Below are 22255 nucleotides of genomic sequence, written 5' to 3'. Positions count from 1 at the left end.
GAAAGGGCCCGAGCACTGGCGACCTAGGCAGCCGGAGGTCTCACGCGCCCCGGTCCGCGGTGGAGCGGGCAGAGCAGGCGGACTACATCTCCCAAGAGACATCGCGGTGGACCCTGCCCCCCGAGAGCGGGCCCCGGCCACCAGGGCTGATGGGAAACGTAGTCCCGGGCCGGGGCAGGCAGGCGGAGCGGGGCGCGGGTGTCGGTGCTGCTTGGCGGGGATGCAGCCCCGAGCTTCGCAGGCTCCCTCGCGGGCCCCAGCGTCCCTTCCCCTCTTCAGGCTCCCGGGTGCTCCAGCCCCGTCCTGTTGGGTGCTGAAGCTGCTCCGTCCCGCGCATCACCGCCGCTGTCCCCCTTCGCCCCCGGTCCCTCGCCCCCAGGACCCCGCCCCCGCCCCGACCCTCGGCGGGCGGCTGCCCCTTTAAGAGTGGCCCCGCTGACATCACGGCGGGGTGGGGGGCTGGCCCGGCTCCCGGCTCCGCGGCGGCTGCAGGACCCGGCTCTGCTCTGCGCCCGCCCGCTGCTCCGGGGACCCCGGCCCGGCCCGGGACGCGCCCCCTCCCGCCTGCTCCGCCCCGGGCCTGGCTAGAGCCCCAGCGCTCCCCCGGGGGACCCCAGGCTTGGCCCTGCTGCCGCCCCTTCTCGGGGTCTCTGTCTCTCTCGGCCTCTGCCCCCTCCCCCCCGGCCCAGGGTCTCCGCATCTCGGCGTCCGGCAGCCCCAGGCCTCCGAGCGTCCGTCCGGCTCTCTGACCTCTCCACTTGCGGGGCCCCGAATCTCTGAGCGGTGGTGGGGGGTCGTAACCCCACCTCTGTCCCCGTCTCTGCCTCCGCCTGCCGCGTCCCCGGGTCCGCGGGCTGCGCGACTCCCTCCGCTCGCCTCTCGGCGCCCCTGCCCCTCTCGGGCTCCCCGCCTCCCCCACCCTCCGGGCCCGGCGCCCTCCCTCCCCGCAGCCCCCTCCCTCCCCGCCCCTCCCCTCCTCCGCAGCAGCCAATGAGCGACCGCCGGTCCCCGCTCCCGGCTGCGTCCGCCGAGTGAGGCCGCGGGCGCGGGGGGTGGGGGGTGGGAGGCCGGGAGGGGGCCGGTACGCCGGGCTCCGGGGCGGGGGCGGGGGGCGCGGGCACAGGCGACCCCGGTGGCGGCGGCGGCGGCGGCCGGGGGAAGCCGCGGGGCCGGTCATGCGGCTGCGGGGCCCGTGGCCCGGAGCGTCCGCCCAGCCCTGAGCGAGGTGAGCGCGGAGGGGAGGGTCCTGGGAGGAAGGGGGACGCCCCTCGGGGTGGCTGTGAGTGGGGCCTGGGACAAGAAGGGGCCCGAGGGGCTCCAGGGGTGGGCTCTTGGTGGCCAAGAGGCCCAGACGCGCGAGGCCGTGGGGGGATGGAGGGACAGTGGGGCCTGGTGATGCCGGAGGACGGGTCCCAGGGTCCCGGCACGCGGGCTCCGCACTCCAGGGTCCGAGTCTCCCAGGCCCTCGGCACTGGGGAGGGCAGGGCAGGGTCCCGGAGGAAGGAGAGAGACCCGGGGCGAAGGTGGAGAGCCCGGGCGGGAAGGCCGGGGTGGGAGTCTGGGGAGGGGGCTCCGCAGGACAGGGGGGAGTCACGTCTCCCCCAAGATGTAGTTTGAACTTGGGGTTTTAAGAAGGCGGCTTGGGGACCCTGGTGTCTGAATCCAGAAGAGACCGCGATAAGGAAGGGCGAGAAGGAGGCGCCAGGCGCGGGGAGGGTCCCAGAGGAGGACGGGCCAGAGCGGAGTGGCAGGAGATGGGACATGTAGGGCGAGCTCGGGCCGGGTCCCATCCGGAGTCCGAGGGCGGGCGGGGAGCCGAGGTCAGCTACCTGGAGAAGGCGGCCGGGACGACGGGCTTTAGCAGGCTCGACTCTGGCGGAGAGGACGGGGCTCCGAGCCGGCAGCTGGCGGGGGATGGGAGGCAGCACCGGCCGGGACTGTGCCTGCCTCCTTCAGGGGACGGGCGTCGGGTGGGGGGATTGGGAGATGCCGGGAGCGCTGCGATGAGTGGTGGGGGTCTTTCCTGAGGGGCGGAGCTCCCAGGGCTGCGCGTCTGGCTCGGGCAGGTGGGTCTCTACGTCTGGATGGGTTGCTTTGTCCGGGGAGCGGTTAGGGGGCCTGCAACTTGGCGGTTGAAAGGACGCCTGGGGTTCAGAGCTGTCCGGGTCCCTGGGGGAGCTACCCACGTCCCAGGCTGGTGTGCGGCTTGCCGAAAGTTTCTGCTGGGGGAGGGGAATGAGGGCTGTGGAGCCGGGATTTCCACACTCACGCCCTAGTTGCAATCGCTGGTGGTGATCTGAGAGGCCCCCAGCGTTGGGGGGAGGTCCAGGTTCCCAGAGGGGTACTGAAGGAGGTCATGGGAGATCCGGCGGGAGAACTGGTGGGTCATGTGGCTCTCCGGAGTTGGGGGCCTTGGAATTCCTGATCGGGATTTTTAGACTTTAGAGGATGGACTGCTTGTTTCTTTGGGGTGCCCTGGATGGATTGCTGGTTTGGAGGCTCCCAGCTCTTGGGTTTGACCTTAGGTCAAGGTCCCGGCTCCTTGTCTGTGGGTCCCCATGTTCCGGGTCATGGCAGGTGGAATCAGGATCTTGGAATCTTGGATCTGGGCTGTGAGCCTTGACCTCGGGCTGGGGCACCAAATTGAGGTCAAGGCCCAGGGTCAGAGTTCAAAAGTCGCGAGTCCGGTTCTTGTCTCTGTGGATTAGAAATCGGCAGGGCCGAGGTAAGAGCCCCAGAGTTTAAAGGTACCTTAAAGTCTTAGGTAAGCTTGGGCTCCAGCTTCTAAGGTTAGGGGTCAGGAATTGGGGATCCTGGGTCAGTGACCCACTTTGGGGACTGCTGGGCGCAGCTCAGAGACAGGGGCTAAAGGAAAGGTGTCGGGGCAGGGAGGAAGGACCGGGTGGACATGTCCCACTGTTCTGCACCCCATTCCCCTGGGATCTGGGTCCTGGCCCAGATTTGTTTTCCGGCCCTTGTTGGAGTCTGGTAACTCACAGCTGCGGCACAGTGGGATCAGGGCAGGATCAGGGCTGGGGTGCTGAAGTCATTGATATGCGTGACAGTTTCGGAGTCACTGGCCCAGGCTCAGGACTCAGGCTGGGGGGGTGGCATTGCCAAGGCTAAGCCCTCGGGTCACGGCATGAGGTTGGAGGTTTGGGGGCTGGGAACATGGAATTGGACTTCCCAGTCAGAGTCGTGGTATTTGGGACCTGGGGCACAGGCAGATAGATGGCTGGAGTCAAGATTCCATCTCTGGTGCTGAGCCGACAGTTCGAGTTGGGAACCTTGTTCTGGGTTTGGGGGCCCGGCGTCAGAGCTGGAAGCCCACTCATGACGTGTCTCTGCTCCGATTCCAGGACTGGTGTCATGCATTAAGACCACAGAGGTCAGACGGCAGACAGTTTCTTTTGGGGCTGGTGCCTCTGGCCAGGGTCCAATGCCCAGGATTGCCACATGGGCCTGGGACCCTGATCGGTGCCCTGGGCTCTTCACTACAGCCTCTGGCCTTGCAGGCCCCGCAGGGCGCCCCCCGCCACTGAGGATGAGCCACTGCAGCAGCCGCGCCCTGACCCTGCTGAGCAGCGTGTTTGGTGCCTGTGGCCTGCTCCTGGTGGGCATCGCGGTCAGCACTGACTACTGGCTGTACATGGAGGAGGGGACGGTGCTGCCACAGAACCAGACCACTGAGGTCAAGATGGCGCTGCACGCCGGGCTCTGGCGAGTCTGCTTCTTTGCAGGTACAGCCCTTACCCACCGTCCAGCACCTGTCCCTGTCCTGCCCGGGGGGCCAAAGGGCGCTTGTCTCTAGTCCCACTCCTCAGACCCAGAAATCTGGAAACTGACCCCGTTACTGCTGCTGGAAACACACTTCTCTGGTCTAGGAGCCCGGTGCCCAGACAAATCCAGGTTGCTGATCTTCCCCACCCCCAGCCTTGGAGAGCTCCTTAGACTCTGTGTCTGGGTTCAGCACCGTCCTCTGGACAGTTCCAGCTGGGCAGGAGGAAAGAGCCACTGCCTCCTCCCCCTAGGTCTTGCCCTCTTTTTTATTTAAGATGTGTTTATTTATTTGAAAGGCAAAGTTAGAGGGAGGGAGGGAGGGAGACCTTCTATCCGCTGCTTCATTTACCACATGGCCGCAAGGGCCAACGGGGCCAGGAGCCTCGTCTGGGTCTCCCATGTGGGTACAGGGCCCAAGCACTTGGGCCGTCCGCTGCTGCTTTCCCAAGTGCATCAGTAGGGAGCTGGATCGGAAGTGGAGCAGCCGGGACTGGAACCGACTAAACTAGGCCCCCCTAAACCCCACTGTCCATCCTGGGGCTCAGAGGCCTGGCATCCACTCTGCCTGTTTGTCCCTCCCAGGTCGAGAGAAGGGTCGCTGTGTGGCTTCCGAATATTTCCTTGAACCAGAGATCAACTTGGTGACGGAAAACACGGAGAATATTCTGAGTGAGGGGAAGCGGGGGGGCCTAGGCGGGAGAAGGGGCAGGACTAGTCCGAGAGAACCGGAAGGGGCGCAGTCACAGTGGGGCGGGGCCTGCTGTGGGCACGCCCAGAGAAATGGGTGGGGTCAGGAGAAGGGGCAGGAATAGGCCGTGAGGAACGGCCTGGAAGACGGCAGAGAGAACCGGAAGGGGCGGGGCCACCGCGGGCGGGGTCTGGTAGTGGGTGGGGCTTGCCATGGGTGTGCCTGGAGAAGTGGGTGGAGTCAGGAGAAGGAGCAGGACTAGGCCTCAGGGCTGGCTGGCAAGGCGACAGAGAGAACGGAAGGGGCGGGGCCTGCTCTGGACGTGGCCGGAGAAATAGGTGGAGTCAGGAGGAGGGGCAGGGCTAGGCCTTGAGCGCCTGCTGGGAAGACGGCAGAGAACCGGAAGGGGCGGGGCTGGCGGTGGGCGGGGCCTGCCGTGGGCGTGCCCGGAGAAGTGGGTGGAGGCAGACGGGGTGGGGTCGGGGCGGAGGCCCGGGGAGCCCTCGCTCCTCACCGCAGCCTGTCGCTGTCCCTCCCGCAGAGACGGTGCGCACAGCCACCCCCTTCCCCATGGTCAGCCTCTTCCTCGTGTTCACCGCCTTCGTCATCAGCAACATCGGCCACATCCGCCCTCAGAGAACCATCCTGGCCTTCGTTTCCGGAATCTTCTTCATTCTCTCTGGTGAGCCCGGCCGAAGGGCCAGTGGGCTGGGTGGAGGGGCCGTGGGGCTCCGCGCTGCGTGGCCTTGGAGGGGTGTGCGGCCTCTGCGTGCGCAGCCGGATGCCTGTCGGGTACCCATCGGGCACCGCGCGTTCTTGTTGGGTCACTCAGGACAGCCTGTGACGTAAGTGCTATTAATAGCCCTCGCCAATCCAGATGCTGACAGGCAGGGGGCGGGGTCATTTGCTCTGAGAGGCGGGGTCTCCTGGGGCTGTGTGTTGAACCCTGGATACTTGGGCTGTCAATTTGGCTCTTTGCGGCATTTTAATTTAGATTTTTTAAAAGCTATTTTATTATTATTATTATTATTATTATGTATTTTAAAGGCAGAGTTACAGAGAGACAGGGCGAGACAGAGAGAGAGGTCTTCCATCCACCGGGTCCCTCCCCAGATGGCCGCAATGGCTGGCCAGGGCTGGGCCAGGCCAAAGCCAGGACCCAGGAGGCTCTTCCAGGTCTCCCACGCAGGCTCAGGGGCCCAAGCACCTGGACCATCTTCCACTGCTCTCCCAGGCCACAGCAGAGAGCCGGATGGGAGGTGGAGCAGGCGGGCTAAAACCGTCGGGGAAGTGGTGGTGTGGGTGTTGCCCGCCCCGCCATGCTGCAGCACCGGCCCCTGTTTTAAAACGGAGAGTCAGAGGATGGTGTGAGGGACCCACAGAGCTGCCACTTGGAGTCAGCCAGGAGACTTAGTGTCATCTTCCATCTGCATTCCTAGCCATCCCCAGTGGCTTCCTTGTTGATTCTTGGACGCATTTCAGAGTAACTCCCAGGTATCAGTTCACGTCCCCCTAACAGCTGACCCCCATACTCCAGGGGCAGGGGTCCAACCTTAGCATGCAGAGTTGTGGTCGGCACTTCCTGGATGAGGCGGCCGCTACTGAGGCCCAGGCTCGTGCAGGGGCCGGAAGGCTGAGCGTCCAGCGCCGGGCGCAGCGGCCTCTTCCTGGAGCGTCACGTTTCTCCAGGTGTCAGCCCAGCGCTGAGCTCCACCCACCCGGCCTGGCGCGTCCCGACGCGTGCTGATCCAACTCTTCAATTCCAGTTAATTCACCAGAACTTAATTAAGCTCGAACCGGATCCCTGCGATGCTCGGGCTATTTTATAAGCAAACCCCGCCCTGTGTGCCGTCGCTGTTCTGCCCTGAAGCCTGCCCTCGCCTGGCTCCCTCTTCCAGTCGGCTGCGCACATAGCTGAGGGAGGCTCTTCAGCGCCCCCACCCTCCCGCCTCCCCCCTGCTCCTGGCCCGGCTTTCTCCAGGCTCAGCCTCCCCACGCCTTCTCCCTAACCCTCCGAGACCTTTTCCAAGGAAACCAGGGTGCAGCCTCTGTGTAGACTCCCATGGCAGTGTGTGGAGTCAGACACTGAGCTAAAATAAGACACGCTCCCGGAGTGTCAGAAAGTAGTGGCCTAGAGAGAGAAAGTGGGGCGGGAGTAGGCAGCGTGGGGGTTTTATTCAACCTGCCCCAAACATCGTAAGGAAAGTCCTTTTGATCACGGTGCGTGGCAGCGCTGTACATGGTCCGTGGCAGGGCCAGGGCAGCATGGAAAGTACCGGAAGCCTGGAGAAGTGGAATTCAAAGACAAGTTGATCGTGCCGCAAGGGAGTGAAACGCCAAGCGTAGTTTTCTCATGATGTGCATCTGCCGTGCGTTTTTTGGGGGGACCCCTTCTGTTCTCATTCCAAACCCAGCTTGCGCTCAAAGCCGCGTCAGGATCTGACTGCCCACGGGCGAGCTGAGGGCGGGGGCACAGTCAGGGCTGGACGGCAGACAAAGGGTGCCAAGGTCAGAAAGGATGATGGAAGGACAGAGACGTCTGGGACAGAGAGTGAACCCCAGCGCCTGATAGCAACAGTGCACCCCCAGGCACCCACTGTGTGCTCTCAAGCTCCTGGGGCACAGGCTGTGAACCTAGAGAGGCCTGGGTTCGAATCCTACCATCGTCACTGCCCATGGGGAGCCCACGCCTTCCTTTGTGGGGCCATTTTTTTAATTTCTTTTATTTACTTAAAAGGCAAAGAAAGGGAGAGAGATCTTCTATCCACAGGTTCACTCCCCAAATGTCTGCAACGGCCAGGGCTGGGCCAGGCGGAAGCCAGGAACCTGGAGCTCCATCCGGGTCTCCCCTGTGGGTGCAGAAGGCCAAGCACTCAGGCCTCCTCTGCTGCTTTCCCAGGTGCATTAGCACAGAGCTGGATCAGTGGTGGAGCAGCCGGGACAGGAGCACAGGTGGCTGTGCAACCTGCTGCGCCTCAAAGCTGGCCCCCTAAGTTAGGAGGTCGGGAAACCTTAGACCTTGGAGTGGAAGGGTCTGCTCCAACTGCCTCATTTTCCCAGTAGGGAAAGCAAGGCCCTGGGAGAGAGAGCAGTTGTTGTTGGAGGTCCGGTCGCTGGTGGTGGTGGTGGGCATCCAGTTTGGGGAAAGCTGAGAGAGGGAGAGGCACACCTGGGTGTTCAAAGCATCCCTCCTGAAGGGCAGGCTTCGTGGCCAGCAGGTTAGGCTGCCTGTTCCAATGCCTGCTTCCTGTATTGGAGTGCTGGGTTCAAGTTCCAGCCACTCCCTCCCTGCTTCCAACCCAGCTCCTGCTAATGCACCTGGGACACAGCAGTGATGGCCCACATTGCTCCCTGCCACCCACGTGGGAGGTCAGGATGGAGATCCTGGCTCCCGGCTTCAGCCTGGCCCAGCCCTGGCTGTTAAGGGAATTTGGGGGAGTGAACCAACAGGTGGAAGATCTCTCTCTCTCTCTCTCTCTCTCATTCTGCCTTTCAAATAAATACGTAAGTCTTTACACATCCCTCAGGGGTCTGTGTGGGGGATGGACTAGAGGGAAGGAGACTGGAAATGGATAAACGGAAGGGCAGCTTATGCTGAGGTTCGGGCAGTGGCGGATAGGGTCTGAGCCGGGGCTGCAGACGCGAGGACATTGTGACCGGGCAGCTGGGAGGGACGCCAGCGGCGGAATGCATGGAAGCAGATGATGGCTGGGTGGAGTGGGGAGAAGCTAGAGCGGCATTGATTTTCTTTTTTTGGAGTAGGAGGCCCGCCGTGCATGCCCCATTTCCCCCCTGATCCTCCAATAGGATGCGTGCACCTGCTTATTCGTTCAGTCGCAGAACTCCCGCCATCCCAGAGCCTGTCCTCGGCCCTCCGTGAAAGCCCAGGTGCAGTCAGCCAGCCACTCCGGTCAGAGCTGGCCACACCCCTGCTCTGACCCCTCAGCAGGTGTCCCTGCCCCAGCCCCTGTGCAGGGCTCCAGGCTGCCCACAAGGGCTTCTGCGGCCGGGCTGTGACCTCGCTCCCAACCCAGGGACACCCCGCATCACTGCACTGGTCTCTCTGGGTCTCACTCGGCCTCGCCCAAGGCCTTGTCCTTCTCTCTTGCCTGCGCGTTTCTCTCCCTGCTCTCCCAAGCCTCAGGCTTCCCTTGTTCACCTGCTGTTGCCCAGCCCCGCTGTGTTGTCCATCACATCCGGTCTTCTATGCTTTTTCCTAGCACTTATTGCTATTGTCATCTGTCTTTTTAAGGTTTATTTTTATTTTGTTTGAAAGAGCATGAGACACACACACAGAGAGAGAGAGAGAGAGAGAGAGAGAGATCTTTCATCCACAGGTTCACTCCTCACATGGGCTGGGCCAGGCTGAAGCCAGGACCCAGAAACTCCATCCGGGTCTCCCATGTGGGTGCGGGGACCCCAGTACTTGGGTCGTCATCTGCTGCATTCCCAGGCGCATCATCAGGGAGCTGGGTAAGAAGCAGCACAGCCAAGACAAGACCTGCACCCTGACGTGGGATGCCGGGCACAACGCCAGCCCATTTTGTTTTCTGTCTACTTCTCCAAGAGTATAAGTGCCCAGAGGACAAGCAGTCTTTCAGACACATTCTCCCTTCTGCCCTCAGGCTCTGGAGGAGTTGTTGGTATGAGGAGCACACTGAAAAATGCTTTTTAAAAAAATGTTATTTACTTCTTTTATTCAAAGGCAGACACACATATGAACAGAGAGAGACAGAACTTCTATCTACCCCCAAATGCCAGCAGCAGCCATGGCTGGGCCAGGCAGAAGTCAGGAGCCCAGAACTCAATCTGGGTCTCCCATATGGGTGGCAGGGGCCCCAGCTCTTGGCCACCTGCGTCAGGGTGCACCGTGGCAGGAAGCTGACACAAGTGGAGCCAGGACTTGAATAGGGTGAAGGCACCCAAGCAGTGGCTTAGCTGTTCTCCCCCTACCCCAGCACTGAACTGTCTGTAGAGGATGAGTGACAGCTCTGGTGTCCTGTGGAAAGGGACGAAGCATTAATGTGACACAGTTGGTAGGGTGGTGTGGTGAGGATGGGAGGACCTCCAGGAGGGGGTGACGTCTCAGTTGATGTTGACAGGGCAAGGGGGTAGTTTTTAAAGAGAAGAAAGGAGAGTGCCTGGTGGGGCGGCAGAGTTCACAGTGAGTGCTGAGGACACAGGAAGCCTCAGAGGCCAAGGCAGACCCCAGGGCAGCTCTCCATGGTGCTGAAACCCCATTGTTCTGAAGCTGTGTGCATCTTGTTCAGCTGGCCTGCGGTGCCCCAAGAATTACAAAGCAGTGTGGTTGGTGGGGTGCAGAGGGAGTAGAATTGGATTGCAGGACAGGGAGCAGGGGGAAGGATCAGGTGCCAGGAAGGAGAATGACTTACTAAAAAAGAAAAAAGAAAATAAATCTCTTCCTCCCTGGAAGTGTGTTCCCTTCTCAGCAAGCCCTGTCTTGGCTGCTTCTGGGGAGGGAGGCAGGAGCAGTCAGCAGGGCACAGACCTCTAGAGCCTGGAAACCCAGCTGTAGGAAGACAGGGCTCTGTGCTGTGGGCTGCAGGGGCCGTGAGGGGGTAGCGTCTGCCCTGGGGGCCAGAAAAGCCAATATCTGAAACACGAGTGCCAGGAGTTTTGAGTTATGAGGGATTCGGGAAGTAAAACAGACATGGAGGTGAGAGCGAGGAATCAAGACAAGTGGTTTCTTTTTTAAGCTTGTTTATTTGAGAGGGAGAAAAAGAGCTTCCCAAATGCTTGCCCCAAGCAAGTGTCCAGCAACTCCATCCGGGTCTACCAGGCGGGTGGTGGAACCCAAGTTCTTGAGCTGTCCCCTGCTGCCTGTCAGATGCATTAGCAGGAAGCCGGAGTGGTCATGCTCAAGCCGGGCACTTTTGTGTGGGGGGGAGGCGTTGCAAGCTGCAGCTTGACCAGCTGTGCCCCCTCCTCTGCATTTGACATAGGACCCGAGTGAGTGTGGTTTCTGGCTTCCTCCATCTTTCAAGACCTTCCTGGGATGGCTTTCCACCCTGTAAGATTTTAAGGGCACTCTGTCAAAATTGTGGATTGTTAGAACTGGAAAGCCCATGATGTTCAGAGCAAGGAGACGTTAGTTTTTAGAAGTGATAGAGGGGAAGTGGGATTTCTGGAGGATTAAAGAGTGGCTCACAAGCTATTCTAGAATTCTCTGCAGTGAGGCGAGTCTATTCCCCATCCAACTGGGATTTCTCATGTGCTGGCTGCTGTGCTGCACGCTGGGGTCTGCCTGCCCTAGAGCAGCTTGATGGGGTGAGGGGGGAGGAGCAGCACCGGAGCCCCTGCCTGGACCTTTTTCCTTTCCCTTCTCTCTTCTGTGAAGGCCACAATTAGTTATTGGAGTCTAACATGATGTGTTTTTTTTTTTTAATTTTTTGACAGGCAGAGTGGACAGTGAGAGAGAGACAGAGAGAAAGGTCTTCCTTTGTCGTTGGTTCACCCTCCAATGACTGCCGTGGCCGGCGCACCGCGCTGATCCGATGGCAGGAGCCAGGTACTTCTCCTGGTCTCCCATGGGGTGCAGGGCCCAAGCACTTGGGCCATCCTCCACTGAACTCCCAGGCCACAGCAGAGAGCTGGCCTGGAAGAGGGGCAACCGGGACAGAATCTGGCGCCCCAACCGGGACTAGAACGCGGTGTGCCGGCGATACAAGGCAGAGGATTAGCCTAGTGAGCCGCGGCGCCGGCCAACATGATGTTTTGATACATGAGGAAACTTTGAAAAAGTTCATAGAAAGTGACATCAAAAGATAAATGTATGTTGTTATACAATTTTTGAAATCCATGCATGGTATTTTCCATAATATGCACTTTCCATGAACTTTTAAAAATATTTATTTATTTGAAAGACGAAGTAATCAGGGGGAGTGAGTGAGTGAGAGACACAGAGAGCTCTTCCATCCACTGGTTCATTCCCCGGATGGCCACAGCAGCCAGGGCTGAGCCAGGCTGAAACCAGGAGCCGGGAACTCCATCCTGGTCTCCCGGTGGGATCAGGAGCCCGTGCCTTTGGGCCATCTCTGCTGCCTTCCCAGGTGTATCAGCGGGGAGCTGGATTGGAAACAGGCTCTCTGGGACTCCGGCCAGGGCTCTGACGTGGGATGCTGATGTTGCAAGCAGTGGCTTAGCCTCCTGTGCCGTGATGCCAGCCCCTTCCATGACCTTTCAAAGAAATTTCCATTAATTTTTCATTTATTTAAAGGCGGAGAGAGAGAAAGATCTTCCACTCACTGGTTCACTCCCCAAGCACCTGCAACAGCCAGGGCTGAGCCAGGCTGAAGCCAGGAGCTGGGGACTCCACCCAGGTCTCCCACACAGGTGGAGGGGTCTGTGTGCTTGGGCCATCGCCTGCAGCCTCTGGGCTGTGCAGTGGCAGGGGTCTGTGTGCTTGGGCCATCGCCTACAGCCTCTGGGCTGTGCAGTGGCAGGGGTCTAGGTGCTTGGGCCATCACCTGCAGCCTCTGGGCTGTGCAGTGGCAGGGGTCTAGGTGCTTGGGCCATCGCCTACAGCCTCTGGGCTGTGCAGTGGCAGGGGTCTGTGTGCTTGGGCCATCGCCTGCAGCCTCTGGGCTGTGCAGTGGCAGGGGTCTAGGTGCTTGGGCCATCGCCTACAGCCTCTGGGCTGTGCAGTGGCAGGGGTCTGTGTGCTTGGGCCATCGCCTGCAGCCTCTGGGCTGTGCAGTGGCAGGGGTCTGTGTGCTTGGGCCATCGCCTGCAGCCTCTGGGCTGTGCAGTGGCAGGGGTCTGTGTGCTTGGGCCATCGCCTGCAGCCTCTGGGCTGTGCAGTGGCAGGGGTCTAGGTGCTTGGGCCATCGCCTGCAGCCTCTGGGCTGTGCAGTGGCTGGAAGGTGATGGGAAACAAAGCTGGGACAGCTGGTCCCTGTACCCAGGCACTCCAGCGTGGGATGCAGCCATCCTAAGCAGCATCTTCACCCCTGGCCAGGTGCCCTGTGAACTTAATGTTCAGGTGCTGTTGGGTGTGACCAAGAAAGTAATGTGAGGAGAGGGCCGTGAGAGGGAGCCATCGTTCTGTTCCACCCATGCAGATCGCCCCAGTGCCCACATGCCCTGCTGTGCCCTCTCTCTGCCGTGTCTCCCTCCCCCTTCTCTGTTTCCACACACCACACTCACAGGCTTTCTGCTTTCCCGTTGGTAGTTACATTGTAGGCATCACAATACGTCGTCTCTTTGAACGATGTTAGTATGCTTCGTTTCACTTCAGGGACACTCTCCTGTGTGCCTACGGCACCTAGAAATCTTACAACACTGCCATCGCTGAATGTAATCCTCTTCCAGACGGTGCCAGGTGTTTCCCGAATGCTGCTCTAGCTCTCTGTGCAGCGCCAGGACTCAGTCGAGGCGCACACGTGGCCCTGAGTTACTAAGTCTCTTTCCATCCAGATTAGTTCCCCCAGGAATTTTATTTTTTACAACACCGACTTTTAAAATATATTTCCCTATAAAAACACGGACAGAACGGAGTACGGAGATCGCCGGCATCCTTCACTCAGCTCCAACAATCACCGACATATGGCGAATCTTTTCTTAGCCCTTCTGCTGTGTCCCCCTTTCTTGCACTTCTCTGCCTTATTTTAAAGCCAGTCTCGGCATCAGCCCATCTCATGCACAGATATTTCAGGGCCTCTCCGAGTCTCCAGTACTCCTCTATTTACTACAACCACAACGCCACTCGCAGGCCCAGACGAATAGCAATAATTGCTTAATATCGTCTAATCTCTGGTTAGTGTTCAGGCCTCCCCATTCGCCTCATAAATGCCTTTTTACAGTCTGTTTGTTGCACGTCAGGACCCAAATTCCACATGTGTGTTTCACTGATGGATCTCTGAAGCATCTTTTAGTCTAAAATAGTCCCTGTCCTTCTATTTTTTTCTTGCCATTTACTTTTGGAGAATCGGCTAAAATTCCTACATTCTGGGGTTTTGCCATCGTGGGCTGTGGTTTAATTTAAGTTCATCCATCCTGTGTTTCCCTGTAAACTAAGATATCAAAGAAGCTTGGATGGATTCTGGTCTGGTCTTTTTCTTTTTCTTTCTTTTTTTTTTTTTTTTTAAAGATTTATTCTGCTTGTTTGAAAGGCAGAGTTACAGGCCAGCGCCGTAGCTCATTAGGCTAATCCTCCGCCTAGCGGCGCCGGCACACCAGGTTCTAGTCCCGCTCGGGGCGCCAGATTCTGTCCCGGTTGCCCCTCTTCCAGGCCAGCCCTCTGCTGTGGCCAGGGAGTGCAGTGGAGGATGGCCCAAGTCCTTGGGCCCTGCACCCCATGGGAGACCAGGAGAAGCACCTGGCTCCTGCCTTCGGATCAGCGCGGTGCGCCGGCCGCAGCGCACTGGCCGCGGCGGCCATTGGAGGGTGAACCAACGGCAAAGGAAGACCTTCCTCTCTGTCTCTCTCTCTCTCTCACTGTCCACTCTGCCTGTCAAAAAATAAAAAAAATAAAATAAAAAAAATAAGAAAGGCAGAGTTACAGAAAGAGACACAGAGAAATCTTTTATCCACTGGTTCATTCCCAATGCTTACAACAGCCAGGGCTAGGCCAGGCTGAAGCCAGGAGCCAGGAACTCCCTGCTGTCTCCCCTGTGGGTGCAGGGGCCCACACACTTGGGCCGTCCTCTGCTGCCTTCCCAGGTGCCTCAGCCGTAGGACTGTGCGGGCTGGGGCCTTGCAGGTGGAGCCGGCTCCTTCTCCTCTGTCAGCACGAGCAGTTCACAGGCCGTGCTGCTTATGTCAGGAGACTCAGTCAAACCGGGTCACAGGCTCCGGCAGAATGCCTCCACGCTGGGAGCGTCTGGCGGCTTCCTCACGGCGTCATTCGACCTGCTGCTCTCTGCGTGTGTGTTCCGCGACACGGGAGTGAGGTGTGCACGCAGATCCCACGTGGTTGGGAGAGAGGCAGAGGTGCTGCGTGGCCTTGGTCCTCCGGTACCTTCCGGCAGTGGCTTAGGTCAGGCTGTCCACGGGGGCCTGCTGGTGAGATCTCTCCAGGGTTCTGCTCTTTGCAAGGAGTCAGTGACTTTCAGAGTCTGGCAGTTTGGAAAAAATCCTGTGTTGGAATACCTGCTTGATTGTCAAGTTTTTACTTGGAAAAAAATGTAAGCTTCCAGGGCAGTCGCAGAAAGCGTGCAGCGAATGCTCCTGGGTCCTGAGCCTGGATCGGATTTCTCGCATTTTGCTGCGTTGGGCATTCTCATCCTCTCGTGTTTGCGTGTACCAGGTACACGCACAGAATACAAGGTGCAGGTGCATGTTGGAGTTGACGTCAGAAAGCTCATGGAAAATGAAATCAAACGATAAGTTGATTTTGGTGCAAATTTTTTTTTAGATGTGTGCGGACAAGGAGGTGTTTTAAAAGTTTGTGAATAATGTGTTTCATGACAAAACTGTGCTTGAGGAAGGTGTGAGGCAGCAGTGTAAGCTGGTTTGGACCCCATTTCCAGTCCAGCTCCCTGCTAATGCGTCGGGGAAGGCAGCAGAGGATGGCCCGAGTGCTTGGGCCCCTGCACCACGTGGGAGACCCTGATGGAGCTCCTGGCCCAACCCTGGCTGTTGTAGGCGTTTGGGGAATGAGGCGACAGATAGAAGACCTTTCTTTCTCACCTCTCTCTGTATCTCTCACTCTTTCTAGCACTATGCCTTTCAAATAAATAAATACATCTTTAAAAAACTATACCTGGATTTCAAAAAATGTTTGCACCAAAATAAACTTATCTTTCAAATCTTTCTTTCTTTTCTTTCTTTCTTTCTTTCTTTCTTTCTTTCTTTCTTTCTTTCTTTCTTTCTTTCTTTCTTTCTTTTTTGACAGGTAGAGTTATAGACAGTGAGAGAGAGAGACAGAGGAAAAGGTCTTCCTTCCGTTGGTTCACTCCCCAAATGGCTGCCAAGGCTGGTGCTGCGCCAATCCGAAGCCAGGAGCCAGGTGCCTCCTCCTGGTCTCCCACGTGGGTGCAGGGCCCAAGAACTTGGGCATCCTCCACTGCCTTCCTGGGTCACAGCAAAGAGCTGGGCTGGAAGAGGAGCAAGTGGGACTAGAACCTGGTGCCCATGTGGGATGCCGGCACTGCAGGCAGAGGATGAACCAAGTGAGCCACGGAGCCGGCCCCTCTTTTTTTTTTTTTTTTTTTAAAGATTGATTTTATTTATTTGAAAGACAGAGTTACAGAGAGAGGTAGAGACAGAGAGAGAGGTCTTCTATCCGCTGTTTGACTCCCCAATTGGCCACAACAGCTGGAGCTGTGCCAATCTGAAGCCAGGAGCTTCTTTCAGATCTCCCAAGTAGGTGCAGGGGCCCAGGGACTTGGCCATCTTCTACTGCTTTCCCAGTCCATAGCAGAGAGCTGGATCAGAAGAGGAGCAGCTGGGATTAGAACCAGCACCCACAGGGGATGCCAGCGCTTCAGGCCAGAGCTTTAACCCGCTGTGCCACAGTGCCGGCCCCTCCATTCCACTTTCCTGCAGTTTTGGAAAATCCTTGGATACATGATATCTACATATGTATACATTTGTGTCTATATCCTTGGATATGTGATATCTACATACGTATACATTAGTTCTGCATGCCTACGTATACACTCACATAGATAACTTAGGTGTTGGTGGGACCACTTGAATAGTTTGGCAAGCGTCTCTAGGAACAGGGCGTTCTCTTGGAATCGACAGTTGACGCAATGCCCGTAGGTTGCCAGTGGTGCCAACCTTGTCTTCTGTGGCCACGTTTTTCCCGACTCATAACTGGGGCTCTGGCTTTGAGGTGTCATGCTGATGCTGGCTTGTCCAGTCCCCTCCCTCTCTTCTTCCTTTCCTCCATCCCTCCCTCCCCCTTCCCTCCTTTCTTCCCTTCCTCTCTCCCTCTCCCTCCCTTCCTCCTTTCTTTCTTTCTTTGCTCATTAACTTCTTTCTTTAAAAGGAGTTGTATACAGGGAGCTCACTGCTTCACAGTTAGACTAGAAAAAAACCCAACGAGGAATATGCTGCTGAGCCAACGTATTCCTCCTCCTCCTCCGCTGCCTCCACCGCCTCCTCTTTTTGCTGTGCTCAGCCCAGCCTCGACTCCGCGTTCCGCTCCCCGCTCCGTGTCAGGCTGTCCCTGGGCTCCGACTGTGGCGGCTTCCTTTTCTCACTTCTCCTGCAGTTCAGCGGCTCGGCTCTCTGTGCAGTGTCGCCCGTGGGGAGGCCAGCTTGTTTGCCTTTGATCTGGGGGCCGTTCTGGGAGTGGAGCAAGAGGAAGGCTGGAGGAGGCCTGCATAGGGATCCCGGAACTCTGCTTTGTGTCCCCTGCAGGAGGGCGCTCGCTGGCATCTCTTTCCTGGCGAGCCTGCCTTCGCTCTTTCCTCCATCTCCCACGTCTCTTTAGGAAGCTGAGAAGTTGGCGGAGGCCTGGGAGGGGGCTCTGGGGACCCCCGGGGTGCGTGCAGCCCGTTCCCCCAGGAGGGCTCCCCGACCCACTCAGTCTCTCCTGGGCACAGAGCCCTCCTCTCAGGCTTTCCGGGGTCCCTGGGCCTCTGGAATCCGGGGTGCAGCTGGCCGTTTGTCCGCCCCAGTGGCCTGGGTTACGTGGTGAGGCAGGGGCCGCCTGGCCGCCTGCTGCCTGTTATTGGTGAGGTCAGCTCCCATGGTTTGGCACAGGTGGCACCTGGCAGGCCCCCTAACAGCACAGGAAGCTCTTTGTGATTCATAGGCGCTCTGTCGTCGGCGATCTCACATGCCCTGGTGGTCGCTGCCAGAACCTGCCGCTGCTCCGAGCGCTGCCCAAGCTCCAGCTCTCCACCTGCACGCCACGAGTCGGCCCGCTAAGGAAAAACGGCCCCCTTTCTCCCGTGTTTAAACTTTATTTTATTCACCAGAAAGTCAGAGTTAGCGAGAGAAGGAGACACACACACACACACACACACAGATCCTTCATCTACTGGTTTACTCCCCAAATGGCCACAGCAGCCAGGGCTGGATCGGCCAAAGCCAGGAGTTGGGAGCTTCCTCTGGGTCTCCCACATGGGTGGCAGGAGCCCAAGGACCCAGACTGTCCTCCACTGCTTTCCCAGGCCATTAGCAGGGAGCTGGATTGGTAGTGGAGCAGCCCGCACGCAAACCAGTGTCCATGTGGGATGCGGGCACTGCAGGAGGAGGCTTAACCCGTGCTGCGCAGCTGGCCCCTCCTAGTTCTTTATTTACTTTAAACATACCAGTGTGGACTCATCAACAGACACATATTTAAACGTACTGTGTTGTGCAAGTCATTCGGATGCTGACGCTGCCCTCTGTGACAGTCAGGAACCTGGCTCCCGGGCCTTTTCCTGAGTCACCTCTGTCGCTTTTCGGGCACTTGCTTACCTGGGAGTGGCCCCTGCCCCAGGCCTCGGGGCAGGCTCTCGCCGCTTTTGGCACAGGTTGTCAGAGACCAAGAGCTGTGTGGCCAGGAGTCCCTGCTCCGAGTCCTTCAGGACGCAGCGCTCGGAAGACCCTACTCTTCCAGTAACAGGACTTGATCAGGAAGCCCGCACACCACAGCGCTTTCCTTGTTTGTGTATTCCTTCTTGCGGACGGCTGCACAAGGTGCACACAGACAGACACACACACACACACACACACACACACACACTTGCTCAAGCCTGTTGTATCCCCCGGACCGCGCCCAGGCACACCCTTCCCGAGCAAGTGTCAAGCTGTTTGGTCTCAGCCTGAGATCTGTAGTCCGGGTGCCGGCGCCGCCCCACCCCACTGTGTTTTATTATTCGTTCTCAGCCTTCGGGTTGGGATCAAGTGCGCGCCTGCCTGTTCTCCTCAGCTTCGTTTCATTCATGTGATGTGATGTGAGTGCCCCTCCGATCCTCGCGGCGGTCCTTTCAATCTGTACGATATTGGCATCGTTGCAGAGGGCAGAACCACGCAGAAACGGGCTGGGCTGCTCCCTCCCAGGCCCTTCCTCTTCTTCTCCCCCCTCCCCCTTGTTTATTTTCCTCCCGCCTCTCTCTGCACAAACAAGCAGGTGCACACACGTGTGCTCAGCTCCCTCCCTGGCCTTCGGGGACGCTTCTGCACTTCCTTCTTTCCTTTTCTTTGCGACACAGCCTGGCCCCATCTGTGATCTTCCGGTCAGTTCCCAGCCCTTCCTCCTCCCTGTTCCACACTGGTAGGGGGGCGCTCTCTGGTGCACATGTCGCCGCTTGTCCCACCAGTCCCCTCTGTAACGGCATTTCAGTTGCTGCCAGTGTCTTCCAAACTCCAAATGGTGCTGCAATCTGTTACCAGTGCATCTGCAACTTTGTGTCGATGGAGGGATGCCTTCAGGACAGATCCCTGGGAGTGGGGTTGCCGGGGGAACTTGGGACAGGAGAGCACGTGCTGCAAGCCTTCCACCTTCCAGCTGACGGCTGAGAAATGAGATCTGGTCACTCCTCTCGTCAGCACGTCTCTTCTTTCCAGTGAGGGAGCACATTTTAAAACAGAGCATAGAGGCCTCTTCAAAGAGGTGGCAAGCGTGGGGAGACCTAGCTACAGCAACAGAGGTGCCCTGGGAAAGCTAGGAGTGGGGGCAGCATTCCAGGTTGAGAGAACAGACAGCAAGCACAGGCCCTGAGGCAGAAGCGACCTTGATGGGTGGAAAGAAGAGGGAGGAAGTTGGTGGGCTAAGCACAAGGACAAGCAGAAACGGGACATGGACCAGCCCCGTAGACACTGTCATCTCAAAGGTCAGTATTTTTTTTTTTAACATCAGCTAATAGATACTTGTCCAAATGCCGTCCTTCTTTTGGTCAGCTATGTGGGCATGGACCGTGGGTTGCTTATCCTTTCATCAGCTGATGGGCATCTGGGCGGATGCTGCCGCAAACACTGGGGCACCGCTCTGTGTCCGTTCTCCCGAGTGTTTGCCAGGGCGTGGCACTGCTGGCTCACGCCGGAGTCCTCCCTTCAACTCATGGAGGAATCCCGGAATGAAATCCCTGTACTTCCCACGTGCTGCACAGCTCCGCTCTTTGTAACTTTGCTTGTTTCCCTTCGTGTAGCTATTTGAAGGCCGCCCTCGGCTGGGCAGCAGGCTGGACCCTGCCCTGGCCAAGGCCTGCGGACCTCTGCTGTGGGACGGGAGGATTCCGGGTTTGCTGTGGGCGCACGCACGTTCACTGTAGGACTCTGGCGGGAACATGCTGATCAGGAATGGTTGGCTTAATTTTTTTTAAAGATTTATTTTATTTAGAAAGGAGAGGGAGAGAAGAAAGAAAGAAATCTATCTGTTGGTTCCCAACTATAGCCAGGGCTGGTCTAGGCAGAAGCCAGGAGCCTGGAGCTCCATCCTGGTGTCCCACATGGGTGGCAGAGACCCAAGCACTTGGGCTGCTGCCTTCCCAGGTGCACCAGCAGGGAGCTGGATCAGAAGCGGAGCAGTCAGGACTGGCACCGGCGCCCGCACATGGACTGCCTGCGTTAAACCGCTGTGCCAGCGCCGGCGGCCCCTGCTTGGGCTGTTTTAAGGCAGGAGCTTCATAGCTCCAGAAGTCCCTCCCTAGGGGAGGCTCACCTGGAGGAGGTGAGCCCTCCCTCTTACAGTCTCCGCCCCCTGCACAGTTTCCAGTCCTGGCTGGGAATGGGTGGCCGTGAGGCTCCAACGGGCTGATGCACACAACACAGACCCGACCCATGCGAGTCCTGGCTGTTATCACGCACAACCCCAGTGGCGCCCCTCCACCCAGCCCCCAGTGGACCTGCCAGCACCCAGGCCTGGCCCTGGGCGCCCTCTGCCCCAAGCCTCCCATGACTGCCTAGTGCCCTGTGCCCTGCTCATCCCAGGCTCATGATGGCCTGGGCCATGCCCCGCCCCCTTCTCCGGCCTCCTTTCTCGTGGCTGCCTCCCACCGTGGGCTGCGCAGGGACCAGCCCAACGCCGGCCCTCGAAACCTTTGCAGCGCGGGTCCCTCTGTGGGGCACTCCCTGGGCCTCCCCTCTGCCCCAGGCGGGTCTGGTGAGCTCCCTGCACCCAACCAAGACCCTGCGCAGAAGGGGTGAAGCCCGGAGGAGGGGAAGGCGCCGGCTGGGGCGGGGGTGGGCTGGGCCCCCGCTTCTGATGCCGAGGGCGCCCCCTCTGCTCCCCCTCCAGGCCTCTCCTTGGTGGTGGGCTTGGTTCTCTACATCTCCAGCATCAACGACGAAGTCATGAACAGGCCCAGCAGCTCGGAGCAGTACTTTCACTATCGCTACGGCTGGTCCTTCGCCTTCGCCGCGTCCTCCTTCCTGCTCAAGGAGGTGCTGTGGGTGCCCAGTACCGGGTTTCGAACGGGGACGGGCGCAGAAGGAAGGGGAGGCCCGGGGTTGTGAGGGGGCGCGGCCGAAGGTCTCCCGAGGGAGGACAGGGCGGCGGGACCCGGACGGGCGCCCCCGCGCTGACCAGGCCTCGCCGCAGGGGGCCGGCGTGATGTCCGTGTACCTGTTCACCAAGCGCTACGCGGAGGAGGAGATGTACCGTCCGCACCCGGCCTTCTACCGCCCGCGCCTCAGCGACTGCTCCGACTACTCGGGTCAGTTTCTGCAGCCCGAGGCGTGGCGCCGCGGCCGCAGCCCCTCGGACATCTCCAGCGACGTGTCCATCCAGATGACGCAGAACTACCCTCCGGCCATCAAGTACCCGGACCATCTGCACATCTCCACCTCGCCCTGCTGAGCCCGCGCGCCCCGCCGCCCCCGTCCCCTCCTCGCTGCCTCCACGCCCTCCGCGTGCACGGGGAGGAGGCGGTGCCGTCTGTAGGCCCCACCCCGTCCCCCCTCCCTTATCCCAATGACCCCGCCCCTCGCCGATCACCTCTTTCCATTGGGCCCTTTCACTTCCAAATGACTCCACTCCTTCACTGCCCGCCCCCTTTCCCCTGGGGCCCCGCCTCCCCAGGCAATCCGCTCCTCCCTCGTCCCCGTGCGCCCCGCCAGCCTGGCCGCAGGGCCGGTAAGTGGGCTCCGGCCCCTCTTCTCTCTGCCTGGGCCTCTCTCCTCGCTGGCCCGTCGGGCCCTCCGGAGCAGTGCGGGGCCACAGCCCAGGGAGGCGTGGGGGTGGTCGACCCGCACTTGCCGCCCCCGTCTCTGCTCCGTGGGGGCGGGGGACATCCTTTCGCGCCGGAGGGCTCTTTGCCGCCTCGTGGGGGCTCCGTCTGACGGCTCCGGCTTCCTCCTCGTCCCCCTCCCCTCCCAAGCCCCAGGTGCATCCTGCCTCGCACACCGAACGCCCCGGACCGGGACCCCAGGTGGAGGGAATCCCCCGGCCCTGCCCACACCTGTGCCCGCCTCTCCCCCCTCGAGGCCCCGTCGGGGGAGGGAGGGGCAGTAGCGGGGGTCGACGCCCCCCCAACCTCTGTCTTCCATTTTCTGGCAGTCTCCTCCTTCCCGTCCCAGACCCCCACCTCTGGCCTCTCTCAAGGGCCCGTATGCCCCTTTGGACAGATGCGGGGGTGGGGGAGGTCCCCAGACACCCGCCCGCCCCCTCGTTAGGGGAGGAGGGGCGAGGGAGCACAGTGCTGTACACGGAACCGGGACGGCCCCCGGGGTGGGGGGTGGGGGGCAGGGGCGGGACGGGGGCTTTTAGTTTGCGTCTTAGGTGGGAGGGGGGAGGGGAGCGCGCAGTTAACCCGTCTACGCAGCGATTTTTAACGAGGCTGGGGGGTGGCGCCGGGGAGGGGGAGGGGTGGGGCGGGGGGCCTGGCTCTGTTATTTACCGTGTATCATATGTAAATACGGACAGAAACTTCAATAAACTTTATTTCA

At 59.4% G+C, this 22255-nt stretch overlaps 1 protein-coding gene across 3 annotated transcripts; it reads left to right on the top strand.

The window, feature by feature from the left end:
- Positions 1-417: 417 nt before the first annotated feature.
- CACNG7 (calcium voltage-gated channel auxiliary subunit gamma 7) lies at positions 418-22036 on the top strand. Of its 3 annotated transcripts, none has more exons than XM_051828026.3 (6): positions 418-1225; positions 3501-3740; positions 4363-4449; positions 5010-5150; positions 20607-20752; positions 20910-22036. In XM_051828026.3, the coding sequence occupies exons 2-6, from the start codon at positions 3545-3547 to the stop codon at positions 21165-21167; spliced, it is 828 nt and encodes a 275-aa protein (XP_051683986.1). In that variant the 5' UTR covers positions 418-1225; positions 3501-3544; the 3' UTR covers positions 21168-22036.
- Positions 22037-22255: the final 219 nt, after the last annotated feature.

The sequence above is a fragment of the Oryctolagus cuniculus genome, chromosome 18 (assembly GCF_051225735.1).
Source record: "Oryctolagus cuniculus isolate XC-2025 breed Fujian yellow rabbit chromosome 18, ASM5122573v1, whole genome shotgun sequence".
NCBI lineage: Eukaryota > Metazoa > Chordata > Mammalia > Lagomorpha > Leporidae > Oryctolagus > Oryctolagus cuniculus.
This window is presented reverse-complemented; position numbering and strand designations above follow the sequence as displayed.

Coding starts and splice junctions, on each gene's coding strand:
- CACNG7 (XM_051828026.3), top strand. CDS start 3,545: ATGAGCCACTGCAGCAGCCGCGCCCTGACCCTGCTGAGCAGCGTGTTT. Junction 5,151..20,606: donor AATCTTCTTCATTCTCTCTG/GTGAGCCCGGCC, acceptor CTCCCCCTCCAG/GCCTCTCCTTGGTGGTGGGC. Junction 20,753..20,909: donor CCTCCTTCCTGCTCAAGGAG/GTGCTGTGGGTG, acceptor GCCTCGCCGCAG/GGGGCCGGCGTGATGTCCGT.